Below are 17,080 nucleotides of genomic sequence, written 5' to 3' on the forward strand. Positions count from 1 at the left end.
TCACTCTTGAAGATTAATATTATATACTTATATTAGTATGATTATTATATGGTAGCGTGTTAGAGACCCAAAGCTATTCTCTAATATTTTTTCTGTTGTACAATGGAGGTTACAGGTATGAAAGGCACTAACCACCAGCCCATAAACTACAAACCTGATGCCTCATTATTTCCTTTGCTGCTACACACAAGAAATGCTTAGATCTTATGATGGTAAATACATATAAACAGAATGGCTTTTTTTTTTTTTTTTGAATAACAAATACTAGAATTGGCTAGTATGGAATAACGCTATTGTCATGAAGTTTTTCAGGATAAACTATAAAGCTAAAGCAATTAGGAAGTTACAAAAACCCAAATCCCTTTAAGCAAACTTTTATAATCTGTAAAATATTACTCAGAATGCTTCCAACAACCACAAAAAAATTAACTTGTATTTTAAATCTTTTGCTCATTTTATTTTTCTGTAGAACTGCTCTAGGAACTATAAAGTAGGTATTAACCTGAACCCCTCAACAGGTTATCAGTTAGAGACAACTCCATTTGGTAACTGAGACAACTTGAGAAACACAGATATGTAGTGTTACCAATAAGATACTTAGATTGTGATTCTCAGGACATTTGCAAGTTACTTCTTCCATGGTGTTTAAAACAGTTTACAACACTAGTTAATAAGAAAACACTCAGCAGTAAGATTGCTCTCGATATGCATGAGATAAATTAGTAGCAATATTGGGTCTGTTCTACAGATTTAGGGCATTAAAAATGACTAAAAATCCAAAGCAAGTGATTAATTCAGTTTATGATAAGCCAAAGGGTTCTCACCTCCTGAGCCTCTACTGAAAATCAATTATGAATGTTTAAATATAAGATCCTGGAAAAGGAAATATGTCACTCTCCTGCCCCCCTCCCTCATTATGTAACCAAAGGATAGCTTAAAAGTTACAATAATAGTCTGGATTCAACCTAGCCAAGAATAAGAACCCTTCTCCAATATAAAATTGATTAGTAACACTCAGAAAGTCTCACTAAGTGAAAGGGTAAGAGTCAAGCACCAAATAAGCATGAAATGCTAATCTGTTCATGTCAATCAGCAATGTGTATCTATGGGAGTTACAAGAAATCTTATTTCTTCTCTACTAGCCGTGACAGTGGAGAGAAGAAATGGTACAGATAATCAGAGTTACTTATATATATATAGCTTTGAAAAATTATTAACCCATACGTATTTCCAGAGCACATTCTGAGTCAAATCCCCACTACGTTGATCCACACCAGTGGTTCCCAGCCTTGGCTGGACATCTCACCTCCTGAAAGGGTTTTGTAAAAATAACCAATGCCTACGACCAACTCCAGAATTTCAGGGGATAAGGCCTGAGCATCAGTAATTCTTAAAGTGCCCCAGTTGGCTCTAATATACAGCAGGGTAGAGAATAACTGATCTAAGTAAATAGTTCAGCTGTGTGTAGAGTGTTGGAAGAGGAAGCCAACCTAAATTTAACCACTAGTTGGCACAGATTAGGAACCCACCACCCCTTCTCTCCTACAACTCCTCCAATTCTCTAACAAAGTGCTTTTAAAGTGTGAAGGAAACAAAGAAGCAACTGTTTTTGTTGCTATGATCGTTCATTCCAGATGGCCATGCGTGGTAGATGCTGGATCATACATTATTTACATGCATCCTATTACCTTAGCAATTGTCCTTTCTAACTGCTATTTTTTTGCATGCAATGTGAAAACCCCTCCAGGGCATGTAGATGGAAAGAACTTTGTGTGTTGTTTCTCACAATAACACGAGAGACGTCACTTTTGCTTCTATAGGTAATAAGGAGATGCCAGGCTCCAGCTGTTCAAGAGAAGCACTCGTCATTTGAGGGTTTTCAAACAACCAATGTTCTGCCAAATGCATCGCTACCAAACAGGACCTTTGTTGGTGTCGGTGTGCTTTGTGAATGCTCAATGGCAGCTGAATAAACTTAAGTTACAAAGGGGATTCTAAAAGTGGTTTGCTTCCAACTACCTACTTAAATTCATCTGCTGGTGGGAGGGGGAAGGGCTGTTGCTAAAGGTTGGTCGGTTTGCTGCAGTCATTGGATAGTGAAAAGCCCGTTAAATTTTATATCGTTTCAAAATCTGTATATATGTTACTGAAAGATATGAATGGAACTAGAGGGTATTATGCTGAGTGAAGTAAGTCAATCAGAGAAAGACAATTATCATATGATCTCTATGATATGAAGAATTTGAGAGGCAGGGTAGGGGGGTCGTGGTGGGTAGGGAGGGAAAAAATGAAACAAGATGGGATCAGGAGGAGGACAAACCATAAGAGACTCTTAATCTCAGGAAACAAACTCAGGATTACTGGGGGGTGAGAGGGGTTAGGGATAAGGTGGCTGGGTTAATGACACGGGGGAGGGTGTGTGCTATGGTGAGTGCTGTGAATTGTGTAAGACTGATGATTCACAGACCTGTACACTTGGGGCAAATAATACATTATATATTAATAATAATAATAAAAGAACCTATAGGAATATTTAACATTTTTAAGATGACAAATTTGTATATATTACCCTAGGTATTTCATTAACAATTTCTATCATCATCTCATAAGAGGGAATTCATAAATATGTCTCATGGATTAACCAAGAGGAAACTCTGCAACAGTATCACAGAAAATAAAATGAAAACCATACGTGGGGCACAGAGCAACAGCTGTTTGCCTACCCACATCTGTCCTTCCATTTGTAGGATTTTTTTGTAGGGTCAGCTAAAAATGCTATTGGGAGTCAGGGTGATCACTTTCGGTGAATGGAACAGAGGCGAAAGTATGCTGGACATTTCTGGGAAAGTTGTCTTTTTTCTTCTTCCTACCTCGAATGCTAATATAGAGGCTGGAGGCAAAGCGGCCACAGAGGAAAGTCATGCACTAAGGATGGAAAGGCAAAAAGAGCTGGGACCTGGGACACTGGCCGCTTTGGGAGGATGTGTTTTTCAGCTTGGGGGAGGTAAGGAAGGCCTGTCTGCTGGTTTAAAGTCTGAATTGAGAACTGAAGGAAATGAGGCAATGCTGCTGAGTCCTCTGGAATGAGCCCCTGTGTACCTGGGGTCGGCATGGCTGCCGGGGAGGAAGTGGGGGCCACCAAGGGAAGCCAAGGTCTATGCTAAGGGTTGGGGGTTTCATGCTGGTTACAATAAGGATCCACGGAAGGGTTTCAAGCAGCAGTGACATGATATGATTTTCACTTCAGAGAGATGTCTGTGGCTTCTCTGAGGAAGGCCTGAGTACGGGGAAAGGAAGAGTGAAGGCAGAGATTCCTTAAGAGAAGGCTTCAGTAAGGATCCTGTGTGAGAGACCTGAAGGCTTAGACTGGACTTGTAGCTGTGGCGACGGGTAAGAGTGGGGAGACTGAGGATGTTACAGAAGCCCACAGTACGACTTACTGATGGAGGAGACATCGAGGGAAGGAGAGGGATCTAAAGGAATCCTAGGTTTTGGCCTGAGCAACTGATGGACAGGATAACCTTCACTGAGGCAGGGAATACTTCAGGTGAGTACATCTGGGGGTAAAAATGTATAGTTCTGTTTTGGCCACGTTACCCTGGAAACTTATAAGTGGAGAGGATGGGTAGACCCAGAGAGCTTCTGAAGAAAGTTGGTCATGTAACCCAGTCACCATGGCCAGAAACAATGGACTTGAGTGGACTTGATCTTATAACCCTGAGATCATGACCTGGGCTGAAATTGAGAACCAGATGCTTAAACAACTGAGTCACCCAGATGCCCCAGTTCTGGAAGATCCTATGGATATATCCTCAAAGCCATGATGTAGCCCGGCATTAAAGTCTGGCCCAGAGAGGCCGATAGTAACAATGGACTCAATCCAGTCCTCTCTCTTTCAGAGTTTGAATACACAACCAATAAAGAATGCATGTAGTTGATTGGAGGAGCTCTATCTTATGGAGAGAAGATGGGAGGGAAGCCACAGGGCAACAGGAATCATGAGACTGAGACAATAGAGAATTACTGGTTAGAGAAATAAACCACAGAACAGAGGACCAGAGCAGGGATCAACAGAAAATTCTGTGAGCAGAGCTGTTCCATGCCCTCAACAACTTTCTTGTTCCTAAAAACCCTGCCATTTTCTACACAGCCAAACTATGTGTGGTTCACACCATTTCTTCAAATAGTTCTGTTCTTTTCTCTTTCTTTTTCTTCTGCTATTGCCCTAGGCATTGGATATACTGTTTTGTTCTTTCCAGTCTTCTTATTTTTCAGTTTTAGAAGTTCTTTTTTCTTTTTCTTTCTTTCTCTTTCTTTCTCTTTTCCTTCCTTCCTTCCTTCCTTCCTTCCTTCCTTCCTTCCTTCCTTCCTTCCTACCTCCCTCCCTCCCTCCCCTCCCTTCCTTCCTTTTTATTTATTTATTTATTTATTTATTTATTTATTTATTTTTTCAGAGAGAGAGAGGGAGAGAGAGCAAGCACAGGCAGACAGAATGGCAGGCAGAGGGAGAAGCAGGCTCCCTAAGGAGCAAGGAGCCCGATGCGGGACTTGATCCCAGGACGCTGGGATCATGACCTGAGCCGAAGGCAGCTGCTTAACCAACTGAGCCACCCAGGCGTCCCCCTTCCTTCCTTTTTAAAAGATTTATTTATTTGACAGAGAATGGGAGAGGAGCAGAAGGAGAGGAAGAGGGAGAGAATCTTAAGCAGACTCCCTGCTGAGTGTGAAGCCTGACGTAGGACTCTATCTCACAACCCTGATATCATGACCTGAGCCGAAATTGAGATGCTTAACCAACTGAGTCACTGAGGCACCCCAGTTGTGGAACTTCCTGAGGACATATCCTTGAGATCAGAAAAGGAACCGTGTCCAGCCCAGCAAAGGCCTTCTTCATTTGTTAGTGATTTTGATCTCTAGCACTTCTTTGATCCTTACTTAGGATTTCCATCTCAGCTCACACTCCCTCTGTTTCTGTACACCGTCTACTTTACCCTGCAGCATATTAAAGTTGTTTTTAAATTCCTGGTCTGATTGTTCCAACATCCCTGCCATATTTGAGTCTGGTTCTGATGCTTGCTCTGTCTCTTCAAATTGTGGGGGCACCTGGGTGGCTCAGAGGGTTAAGTCTCTGCCTTTGGCTCAGGTCATGATCTCAGCAGGGAGCCTGCTTCCCCCATCCCCTGCCTTTCTGACTACTTGTGATCTTCTACCTCTCTGTCAAATAAAAAATAAATAAATAAAATAAAAAAACCAAACTGTGTTTTTGTCTTTTGGTATGCTTTGTAATTTTTGTTGAAACTCAGGCATGATGTATTAGGCAAAAGGAACCCCTGGAGGGGAAGCATTCTATAGTCTTATGCTTAGGTCTCAGCCTCTTCAGGAGCCTGTGCCACTGGGCTGGGAGCCTCATAAATGCTTTGCAGTCTCCCTTCTCCCCTGTCCCCTGCTGCCCTCAGCTAGTACAGGATGGCTACAGTGGGCAAGAGTTGGGTATTTCATTTCCTCCCAGCTGGTTAGGCTCTGATAACACTCTCATAGGTTAGGGCCTGGTAAAAATAGCTTCTTTGAGGTCAGACCTTGTTAGGAAGAATAGAGCTGTGGCATATTTCAAAATGGTTCCTCTCCCCCTTCTCCCCTGCTGGAAGCATGAGGGAATTTTTCTCCAATATCACTGTGAGGGTCTGGTAAGGGCTTCTGGAGGCAAAACTCACAAAAGTGTCCCCCACCTCCCATGACTGTTTCTCCAAGCTTGGGGGCGGTGGCTTGTCCTGTGACCTCCCTTCTCCAGTGGATTCCAAAATTTTTAGTTTGGTTTTAGTTTGGTCAGTTTTCCACTTGTTAAGATGGAGGCATGACTTCCAAGCTCCTTAGGTGCAAAATTGGACACTGGAACCTGTGGTTCAAACCATTTCTGATCCTGCTTACTCCCCATCTATCCATCTAATACATCAACCATTCTTTGACACATCTGAGCCCAACACGCCCAGGCCATTGTCTTTTCTACTCTTTAGAAGTCCTGTCCTTGTCACCTCTGAGAGGTGACACCAGAGGGCTGTGCTTAAGTCACTGACTGATGCAGAAGCTAAACCTCAGAGGGGGCTGATTAAGACACTGGAGTTTTCAGACAGAGTTTCATTAATTAAAATATCACCAAAACATTGTCTAAAATGCTATAAACAATCCAAAGTATTTTGAAAACCGCATTTATTAGCCACAGTTACTATACCTGCTGTCTCTCTCTGGGATTTCCTTTATAGCGATTCTGACTTGGTTGCTCAGGTCTCGGCCTGCGTAGACGATCCCGTAAGTGCCTTTCCCTAAAACGACTCTGTCACCATTCTCGTCATATTCGTAGTCATACTTCCAAAAAAAAAAAAAAATGGGGGGAACAGAAGTTAAAACGTGAACTGCATTCCACATTTTAAACATCAACCCTTTCCAAGAGCGTTTTCCCTTATTTTATCAAATGGCTTTAACAAGCAAAACAGGATGAAGCTCTGAGCTGCAGCTCCGAGAGCCAAACACTGGACCGTCTCAACACAGAGCAGAGCGTGTATTCACGTTCTCACAGTCGCTACGAACACAATAGGAACTACGTATTCAAATCCAGAAAAGTGCTTCCTCCAAAGCCCACTTGGATTCTTTTATCCACTAACTCCTGTTTTTCATAGATCCAGGCGATGAGTATGATTAGCAATAATGTCTATCAAGATCTGTAACACCTAATTGATCTTTCTTTTATTTCTCAGCTTTTGATACTGTCCAAGTATTTCATACTCTGCCAAGAGAATAAAGCCACTGAAAAAAAAGGTTTTGGGCAAGAAGAAAATTTTTGAGGTCTTCTGCTTTGACAATGATAAAATAAGGATTATTTTCCCTTCACCCTCAATTCCCAAGACCAAAATACATTTTGAAAATACCAGTTTCATTAATCCACTCATATGTTTTTTGTTTCTATATCATTATTTCTTCTCTAATCTTTATTATTTCCCTTTTTCTGGTGGCTTTAGGCTTTATTTGCTATGCCTTTTCTTTTCTTTCTTTTTTTTTTTTTAAGATTTTATTTATTTATTTGACAGACAGAGATCACAAGTAGTCAGAGAGGCAGGCAGAGAGAGAAAGGAGGAAGCAGACTCCCTGCTGAGCAGAGAACCAGATGCGGGGCTTGATCCCAGGACCCTGGGATCACGACCTGAGCTGAAGGCAGAGGTTTTAACCCACTGAGCCACCCAGGCGCCCCTGCTATGCCTTTTCTGGCTCCTTTCAGTATAAGGTTAGGTTAAATATTTGAGATTTTCTTGCTTCTTGAGGTAGACTTGTATTGCAACACACTTCTCTCTTAGAACAATACCGGAGGCATTACAATTCCAGGTTTTAAGCTATATAAGAAAGCTGTAGTCATGAAGACAGTATGGTACTGGCACAAAAACAGACACATAGGTCAGTGGAACAGAACAGAGAACCCAGGAATGGACCCACAACTATATGGTCAACTGATCTGCAACAGAGCAGGAAAGAACATCCAGTGGAAAAAAGTCTCTTCAACAAATGGTGATAAGAAAAATGGACAGCCACATGCAGAAGAATGAAACTGGACCACTTTCTAACATCATACACAAAAATAAATTCAAAATAAATGAAAGACCTAGACGTGAAACAGGAAACCATTAAAATCATAGAGAAGAACATGAGAAACCTCTTTGACAGGCCGGAGTAACTTCTTTCTAGACACATTGCTAGGAGGCAAAGGAAACAAAAGCAAAAATGAACTACTGGGACTTCCTCAAGATAAAAAGCTTCTGTGGGTGCCTGGGTGGCTCAGTGGGTTAAGCCTCTGCCTTTGGCTCAGGTCATGAACTCAGGGTCCTGGGATCGAGCCCCACATTGGGCTCTCTGCTTAGCAGGGAGCCTGCTTCCCCCTCTCTCTCTGCCTACCTCTCTGCCTACTTGTGACCTCTCTCTCTCTGTGTCAAATAATAATAATAATAAAAGATAAAAACCTTCTGTATAGTGAAGAAAACAATCAACAAAACTAAATGGCAGTCTACAGAATAAGAGAAGATATTTGCAAATGAAATATCTGATAAAGGATTAGTATCTAAAATATATAAAGAACTTACACAACTCAACCCAAAAAAAACAAATAATCCAGTTAAAAAATGGGCAGAAGACATGAATAGACACTTTTCCAAAGAAGACATCCAGATGACTAACAGACACGTGAAAAGATGCTCAACATCACTCATCATCAGGGAAATGCAAATCAAAACTACAATGAGATACCACTTCACACTTGTTAGAACGGCTAAAATTAACAACGTAAGAAACAACAGGTATGGCAAGTGCGCAAAGAAAGGGGAATACTCTTGCACTATTGGTGGGAATGTAAACTCATGTAGCCACTCTGGAGAACAGTATGGAGGGTCCTCAGAAGTCAAAAACAGAACTACCCTATGATCCAGCAATTGCACTACACGTATTTACCCAAAGGATACACAAAAAAAGATTCAAAGGTGTATACGCACCCTGATGTTTATAGCAGCATTATCAATAATAGCCAAACTATGGAGAGAGCCCAAATGTCCACTGACTATTTAATGGGTAAAGAAGATGTGGTACGTGTGTGTGCGTATGGAATATTACTCAGCCATCATAAATGAAATCTTGCCATTTTCAATGATGTGGATGAAGCTAGAGTATACTATGCTAAGTAAAATAAGCCAGTCAGTGAAAGACAAATACATATGATCTCATTCAGATGTGTAATTTAAGAAAGAAAACAGATGAACATATGGGAAAGGGGTAGGGGGGAAGAGAGGGAAACAAACCATAAGAGACTCTTAACGATGGAGAACAAATGGAGGGTTGATGGAGGGAGGTGAGTGGGGGATGGGCTATATGGGTGATGGGTATTAAAGACGGCACTTGTGATGGACACTGGGTGTTGTATTTAAGTGATGAACCACTGAATTCTACTCCTGAAACCAATATTGCCCTATATGTTAACTAAAATGTAATTTTAAAAAAATGAAAAATAGGAGGAAAATTTTAATCTTTGATGTAAAAGGAAATATCTACAGACCTAAACCCCAAGCTGTCAAGCGTCTCAGTCTAATATGGAAAACTGATCAAAATAAAAGGGGTTTAGAGAGTATTTGGCAGAGACCTCCTGGGATGTGCAGGAGTAATCCAAAAAGACCGATTTTTGGTGTCAGACTGGAACTACCAGGACAAGCCCATGTCTCTGCAGAAACCCAGTGTAAAACTACACACAACAGGAGATGAGCTCTTTCTACTGCCTACATTTATCTGTAGCACAAAGCAGGCAGTCCATTGCTGGATTTAACTCACAGAAGGGTTTGAGTTGCATTAAAAAATTAAAAAAAAAATTTTTTTTAAAGATTTTATTTATTTATTTGACAGAAAGAGACAGCAAGAGAGGGAACACAAGCAGGGAGAGTGGGAGAGAGAGCAGCAGGCTTCCGGGAGAGCAGGAAGCTTGATGCATGGCTCTATCCCAGGAACCTGGGATCATGACCTGAGCCGAAGGCAGCTGCTTAACCAACTGAGCCACCCAGGTGCTCCTTGCTAATGTTTTATTCAGGATTGTTGCATCTATGTTCATCAGATATTTGCCTGAAGTTCCGTTCCCTCCCTCCCTTCCCTCTCCACCTCTCCTCTCCCCTTCCTTCTTTCCTTCCTTTCTTCCCTCTTTCTTTCAAGTGTCTTTATCTGGTTTTGGTATCAGGGTAATGCTTACCTCATAGAATGAATTGGAAACTTTCCTTCCCCTCCCCAACCCCTCCTTTTTTGGACAATAATTTGAGAAGAATGGGTAATACCTTCTCTTTAATGCTTGGCAGAATTCACCTGTGAAATGATTTGGTGGTGGGCTTTTTAAAATTTTTTGAGACTTTTTGATTACTGACTCAATTTCATTGCTAGTAATTGGTCTGTTTAAATTTCCTATTTCTTCCTGATTCAGTTTTGAAAGGTTTTCTGTTTCTAGGAACTTACTCATTTTTTTCCGAGGTTGTCCAATTTGTTGGCATATAGTTGTTCATAATATTCTCTTATAATCTTTTGTAGTTCTGTGGTATCAGTTATTTCTCCTCCTTCATTTCTGATTTATTCTACTCCTCTTTCTTTGTTCTTTTTTCCCCTTTTCTTTTCTCTTTCTTCCTTTCTTTCTTTAATGAGTCTTGCTAAAAATTGATCAATTTTGTTGATCTTTTCAAAGAATCAGCTCCTGGTTTCACTGATTTTTCCTATCTTTTTTTTAGTCTCCATTTCATTTATTTCTGTTCTAATCTTTATTATTTCCTCTTTCTACTGGTGTTGGGCTTGATTTCTTTTTTCTAGTTCTTTTAAGTATAAGGGTAGGTTGTTTATTTGAGATATTCTTGCTTCTTGAGGTAGGCCTGGATTGCTACAATCTTCCCTCCCAGAACAGCTTTTGCTGCATCCCAAAGATTTTGGACTGTTGTATTTTCATTTTCATTTGTCTCCATGCATTTTTAAATCGTCTCTCCGATTCTTTTTAAAAATTTTCTATTAACATGTCATGTATTATTAGGCCCAGGGGTACAGGTCTGTGAATCGCCAGGTTTACACACTTCACAGCACTCACCATAGCACACACCCTCCCCAATGTCCATAACCCAGCCACCCTATCCTTCCCCCACCACTCCCCAGCAGTCTCTTCAATTTCTTGATTGATCCCTTATTGTTCAGTGGCATGTTATTTAGCTTCCATATACTTGTGTTCTTTCCAGAATTTTTCATGTGATTGATTTCTAGCTTCACCCCATTGTGGTCAGAAAAGATGCATGATATGATTTCAATCTTTTTGAATTGATTGAGACTTGTTTTGTGGCTTAATGTGATCTATTCTGGAGAATGTTCTATATGCACTTCAAAAAATAAGTATTCCACGTTTTTGCGACGGGATGTTCTAAATATATGTTAGGTCCATTTGGTCTGATGTCTCATGCAAAGCCACTGTGTCCTTGTTGATCTTCTGTCTTGATGATCTATCCACTGAAGTGGGGGATTAAAGTTCCCTACTATTATGGTATCAATTTCTTCCTTTACGTCTGTTATTAGCTGCTTTATGTATTTAGGTGCTCCAGTATTGGATTCATATTGGGTTCATAATATATATGCAATTTTACAACCTCTTGTTGGACTGCTGCCTTTACTATTATGTAGTACCCTTTTTTTGTCTCCTTAGTCTTTATTTTAGTCTCTTTTGTTCAATATAAATATTGCTATCCCAGGTTTCTCTTTGGTTCAATTTGCATAGTAAATGTGTTTTTCTACCCCCTCATTTTCAATCTGCAGGTGTCTTTAGGTCTGAAGCGAATCTCTGGTAAGCAGCACGTAGACGGGTCTTGCTTTTTTATACAGTCACCCTATGTCTTTTGCTTGGAGCATTTAGTCCATTTATATTCAAAGTAATTTTTGAGCTATGTAATTACTGCCATTTTGTTACTTATTTTATGGTTGTTTTTGTAGTTCTCTGTCCCTTTCTTCTTTTGTACTCTTCCCCTGTGGTTTAATAGCCTCCTTTAGCGATATGCTTGGGTTCCTTTCTCTATATTGTTTGTGTATCTACGGCAGGTTTTTGATTTGTGGTTGCCATTAAGATCATACATACCATCTTATGCACACAGCAATCTATATTATCCACGAAAACAGAAAGTGGGTTCTGGTACTGGCAATATGGCAGACTTGGTATTTAGAAGTCTTCCTGCTAAAAACCCCTCCGTAAAATAAAACAGACACACTTTTTCTTTTTTTTTAGAGGGATTGAGAGAGACAGCGAGCACTCAAGCGGCAAGGGAAGGGCACGGGGAGTGGGAGAGAGAGAATCTTAAGCAGGCTCCATGCTTAGTGTGAAGCCTGACTCAGGGCTTGATCTCAGGAGCCTGAGATCATGACCTGAGCTAAAATCAAGAGTTGGACACTTGACCAACTGAGGTACCCAGACACCCCCAAATAGACACACTTTTAAATGCCCAGCAGGGCTTACAAAAAAGTAAAGGCTGCCAGGATCTAGAAATAAAGAGAAAGTGGACCACTTGCGAGTAATCATAACTGATGTTCCTGCAGCCCAAGGTGTGGGGATGAAGGCTGGGCTTTCAGTCTCATTAATCTTGGGCGGGGGTTGGCAAATGCTGTCTCCAAAGAGCCAGATATTGAATACTTTAAGATTTGTGAGCCATATGATCTCTGTGGCAACTTCTCAACTCTGCCATGTAGCACGAGCTCAGTCAATATATAAACGGATGGGCATGGTTGCATTCCAGTAAAACTTCATTTACTAAGGGTAGTGGCAGGCTGGATTTGACCTTTGGGCTATAGTCTGTCAAACCCTTTTCTAGTACTTTTGTCTTAATGCCCATGAAGGGATATGAAACAGGGCCTTGTGCCTATACCAGGTGAAGAGCTGGGCCCTTGAAATCAAGGGTTCTTGAAGGACTGTAACTTGATGAAAGGGTAGACTAGAATAAAGTCAGCCCATTTGCCCACTTGCCCACTGCAGTGGGAAACAAAAATACAGCTCATCTGTCTTAAACTAAGCTCTAGGTGGACAAAAACAATACTTTCTGAATACTTTCAACCACAGGCTGATCCTCATGCTGGTTTAGTTCAAATTTACACTTATTAGGATACCATAATTGGTCTTGAGCCTGAGACATCCCTGGAGTGCTAGCAAAAACAAAGCAAAAACATTTTAAAGGGAGACTCCCTTAAGATGGACTATGAAGGATTTGTACTCATAATACATCATTGAAATTGAGCTCACAACCCCCAATTTTAAAACATATAAGGAAATAATTCACTGCCCGTGAGTTAGCAGATTTGACAAATATCAGTCTTCCTAAACTTCATAAAGTAAATGACACAAAAACTTTAAAATAAGTACACTTAACATAAAGATATAAAACAAGAAATTAAAAAAAAACAACAACAGGAGAAAAGGATAAGACATTCTAAAAAAGGCCAGGCAGATCTGAGATAGAACCAAACTTAACTTCCAGAAACTGAGCCCTAAGTAGGAAAAATAAAAAACATATTCACACGCAGACATAGTACAGGGAAATTACAAAATGAAAAGAAAACAGAAGATCAAAAAGGAAGCAGACATTAAAAAGGACAAATTAGGGACGTCTGGGTGGCTCAGTTGGTTAAGCAGCTGCCTTTGGCTCAGGTCATCATCCCAGCATCCTGGGATCGAGTCCCACATCGGGCTCCTTGCTCGGCGGGGAGCCCGCTTCTCCCTCTGCCTCTGCCCGCCATTCTGTCTGCCTGTGCTTGCTCGCTCTCCCTCTCTCTCTGACAAATAAATAAAATCTTTAAAAAAAAAAAAGGACAAATTACCTACAAAGGTAGTAATCAGATCACTCTGCAAACTCTCCAGGGTACACACACTTGACTTGAGGGACCATAGCCAAGGAAGATGAGGAAAATGTGGTTTTGTCATTACCAGCTTCAGTTTATTTGTTTCCAACAGGTTTCCAAGCACTGACAGAAGGCAATTAGTTGTATTCCCCTGGGGAAAACTATGCCCAATAGCAAGCGGGGACTGGGTGAGCAATGGCCTCCCTATCATGGACCCTTCTCTAGCTAAGGACAGATGCCATGCTCTGGAAGGGACACATCTTACCTTTCCACTGGCAACACTGTAGCCAATGTCCACAAAAGAATACTCCTGTTCTGGATGTCTCATGTAAGGCTGAAGACTGTCCTAGTCCAGAGCAGAACATCAGGCATGTTTTCAGGGTGAGGGAATAGGGAGCAGGAATCATTTAGCCATTTCCTCAGACTAGAAGATAACATGGGGCTCCAGCAAAGAGGCAGCAAAAATAGTCAAAAAATTCCACCAGAAAGAGCCCAAGACTCCACACCCAATTCCTGTGGCCCAGACTTCCATCGTGCTGTGCCACACATGCTGGAAATCTACCAGCCAGGACCCAGGTCAGCAGAAGGCAGGGCAGGGACCATCACCAAAGGTGCTTATCTTTGCTAGTGTGCCCTATCAAGGGTAGAGAAACCTGCACACTGAAACCTAGTACACCTTACATTATTATAATGCTTTATAATTTAAAAGAAAAAAAAAAACTGTCCATAACCTATCTCATTTGATGGTCACAATAAACATGTGTCATAGTAGGGAAGGTCTATGATTAGCTTCAATTTACAAATGATCAGAAATATCTTTTCCAGTGAATCAATCAGAGCTGTCGTTTATACACAGCTCATGATTCCTGATTCAGTGTTCTTACCACTACCATTGTTGTAGGGATATTCTTACTTCGTTTCCAAACACCATTACGATAAAGGCATTCTAGTGTGTCATGAATATTCACGGAAACATTCATTCTCTTATTTAAACAGATATCTGGGAGACAGCTGGTGCCCGTCTGAGACTCCATTCTTGCCTTTCCCTTTCTCCCCATATCCAATTGATTGCCAAATGCTATCAGGTGTCTCTGCATTTGCCTTCAGTCAGGCCTTCCATGCTTTTCTGATGTACTAATTCTACAGACTCTTAACTGGCTTTCCCTTTTTCCCTCCTCTCCTGTTGGCTGTTCCCCGATCTTTAAGATGGCAGTGAATTTTCCAAAGTCCAAACTTCCAAAGTGAGCTGTCCATGTCTGTACCACTGCCTCTGCTTTACTAAAAGGTTTCTCATTACTTTCATAATCAAAGCCAAATTCCTCAGCACGGGATAAATGCCTTTTGGCTTCTTTGTGCTGCCTCTGTGCCCAACTTTCTCTCTCAACAACCTCCTTCAAAATCTCTCAGTGACGTTCCTGAGATCTTTGTGCCTTTCCACAGGTTGTGTTTTCTACCTAGGTAATTCTGCCTCGTCTTTCAAATCCAAGCTGGAAGAGGCTTTCCTGAACTGCCCCGACCCTCAAGAGCTGGGTTACTTTCTGGTCTGATGTGCTTCCAAGGCTTTCTGCCCTTACTCATGCTTTGGTAACCCTTCCTTCTCTTGCTCAGTCTGCATCCCCGTCTGGACTCTGAGCTTTGTGAGAGCTACGATTTATCTTTAATTGCTCTACCTCTAGTCTTGGCAGTATCTGGTTTGCAGATGCTCAGTAATTATTTACTTAATGATTAATCAGGATATAGAAAACTTGAAGAGAACCACTTTTTTTTTTTTTTTTAAATAAACCGGGTGCCAAAACAAAACATTGAAAATCAGAATCAGTTTATTCTTGGTTGAAAGGAGTTTTGCCACACGGATATTTATACAGTGTGGTGAAGAATATATAAACCTCCATGAGGCTGCCCCAGTTTTAACTCCCCTCTGGATTCCAAAGCATCAAAAGACTTTTCTCTTTTTAAAAGATTATTTGTTAGGTATGGCAGATGATTCCTGTTGAACAAAGTAGTCACAGTAAAAATCGAAAGGGCTTTTCATAAAACCAAAGTGACTGACAACCATTCCAGGGAGTGATTCCTACTTCATTTTAAAAATTTCTTCTTTCTATTCTGACCATATAGACACATAAATTGGAAAGGCAGGTTTGAGGAGACTAGCCTGGTCTAGAAGTCAAAAAAGGTAGAACAGAGCTGGCCCTGGAAAGAAAAGGTGTGTTAAATTGGAAACATGGAAAACATTAGGGGTGGAGGAAAGAGTGTTTTAAAAAAAAAATAAAAGGTAAGAATACACTGCTTATATACTCTGCATTCTATTTCTATAGCAATAAGTTAGTGAATTAGATTGTTGCTAAGGGAAACAACTGCATTTCGAAGCAATGATGGGAATACTTCTAGAATCATCCCTCTATTGTTGCCTGCCCAGAACAATCTAAGTCTTGTACTGGAAAGGGAATCAGCGTAGGAAGACAATATTGACAAGGCCAAACAACAAAGTGGTGATTCATTTAGTTCCCGCGCTGTCAAGGGACCTACAGTAACACAGCCAACTTCCAAAAGCCATGCACTTCCCTCTGGGGCTTAATTATATTAGGTGAGTGGTCACCTCAAAGACCCAAAGGATAACTTCATCAATTTTCAGTCTGTATTGCCTTCTTAATATGTAAATGTCAAAAACATTAATAACGATTAGTAACATTAATAAAATGCTAAAAATGCTTAGGTTCAAATAACCAGTTTGATAGATCTCTTCTTCCAGACTTTACTCAAATATAACCTTCTCAATGAGCCTTCCCCTGCTTATTGGTCTAAACTTGCATGCTCTGTTACACTGTAACTTTCTGACCCCTTTCCTACTTAATTTTTCTCCTTAACACTGATCATTATCAAACATGTTATGCATTTTACTTATTTATGTTGTTTATTGCTGGTCTTTCACTAGGATGTAAGCTCAGTGAAGGCAGGGATTTTTCTCAAATTTTTCTCTGTTGTATCCACAGCAGCTAGGATAATGACTACCACATAATAGGTGTGAATAAATATTCATTGAGTGAAGTGAATTTATAACTATCAGTGTGGTATAAAGATGAGCTTAAGCTGAAAACGTGAATCAATAGCGGCTGCATTAAAAACCTTTATCTAAAACCTTTTTGGCTGGCTTAAACAAAGCCTCCTGAAAATACAGCTGCCAAAATCCCCTCTCTGGGAGGTTTAGGACCATTCGTACCTAGATGAGATATTACATAAACAAAACCTTGCCAAAATGTTCTGTGCCTTCCACTTTTTCCTCATTAGTTTCCCACCACATGCTTTTCCTTAAAGTCCTATGAAGGACTTTTCTCAGGAGGATAAGCAAAGGTAACTCAAGCTGATCAGAAGCCACTTAAAGTGCTCACATATACCTGAATAAACCTTGCCTTTTCTCTTGTTAATCTGTCTTTTGTTAGTTAATTTGCAGGCCCCCAATCACTGGACAGTTGATAGAGGAAAAAGTTTTGTTGTTTTTTTTTTTCCTTCCCAACAGAAGGAAAGAATGAGTGACAAATTGGTACTCATATCATACAGCACCGTAAGGGATATATTTTCTCAGTGCAGTAAATGTGGGCGTTGAGCTTCAGATATGTGCAAAAATAGAAATGGGATGTTAAAGACAAACAAACCAATGTGCTGATGATTCCAAATT

General features: G+C 40.6%; 1 protein-coding gene across 2 annotated transcripts in view; it reads right to left on the reverse strand.

The window, feature by feature from the left end:
- The window catches only part of LOC111147502 (mitogen-activated protein kinase kinase kinase 5), a 228,819-nt gene that overhangs the window by 45,564 nt on the left and 166,175 nt on the right, over window positions 1-17,080 (reverse strand). For both annotated transcript variants that reach the window (XM_022503521.1, XM_022503520.1), the window contains exon 15: window positions 6,227-6,360. In XM_022503521.1, coding sequence (XP_022359229.1) covers window positions 6,227-6,360 — 134 coding nt within the window. The remainder of the gene's footprint in view (window positions 1-6,226; window positions 6,361-17,080) is intronic.

Source organism: Enhydra lutris, unplaced genomic scaffold (genome assembly GCF_002288905.1).
Source record: "Enhydra lutris kenyoni isolate GAN:26980312 unplaced genomic scaffold, ASM228890v2 scaffoldscaffold17, whole genome shotgun sequence".
NCBI lineage: Eukaryota > Metazoa > Chordata > Mammalia > Carnivora > Mustelidae > Enhydra > Enhydra lutris.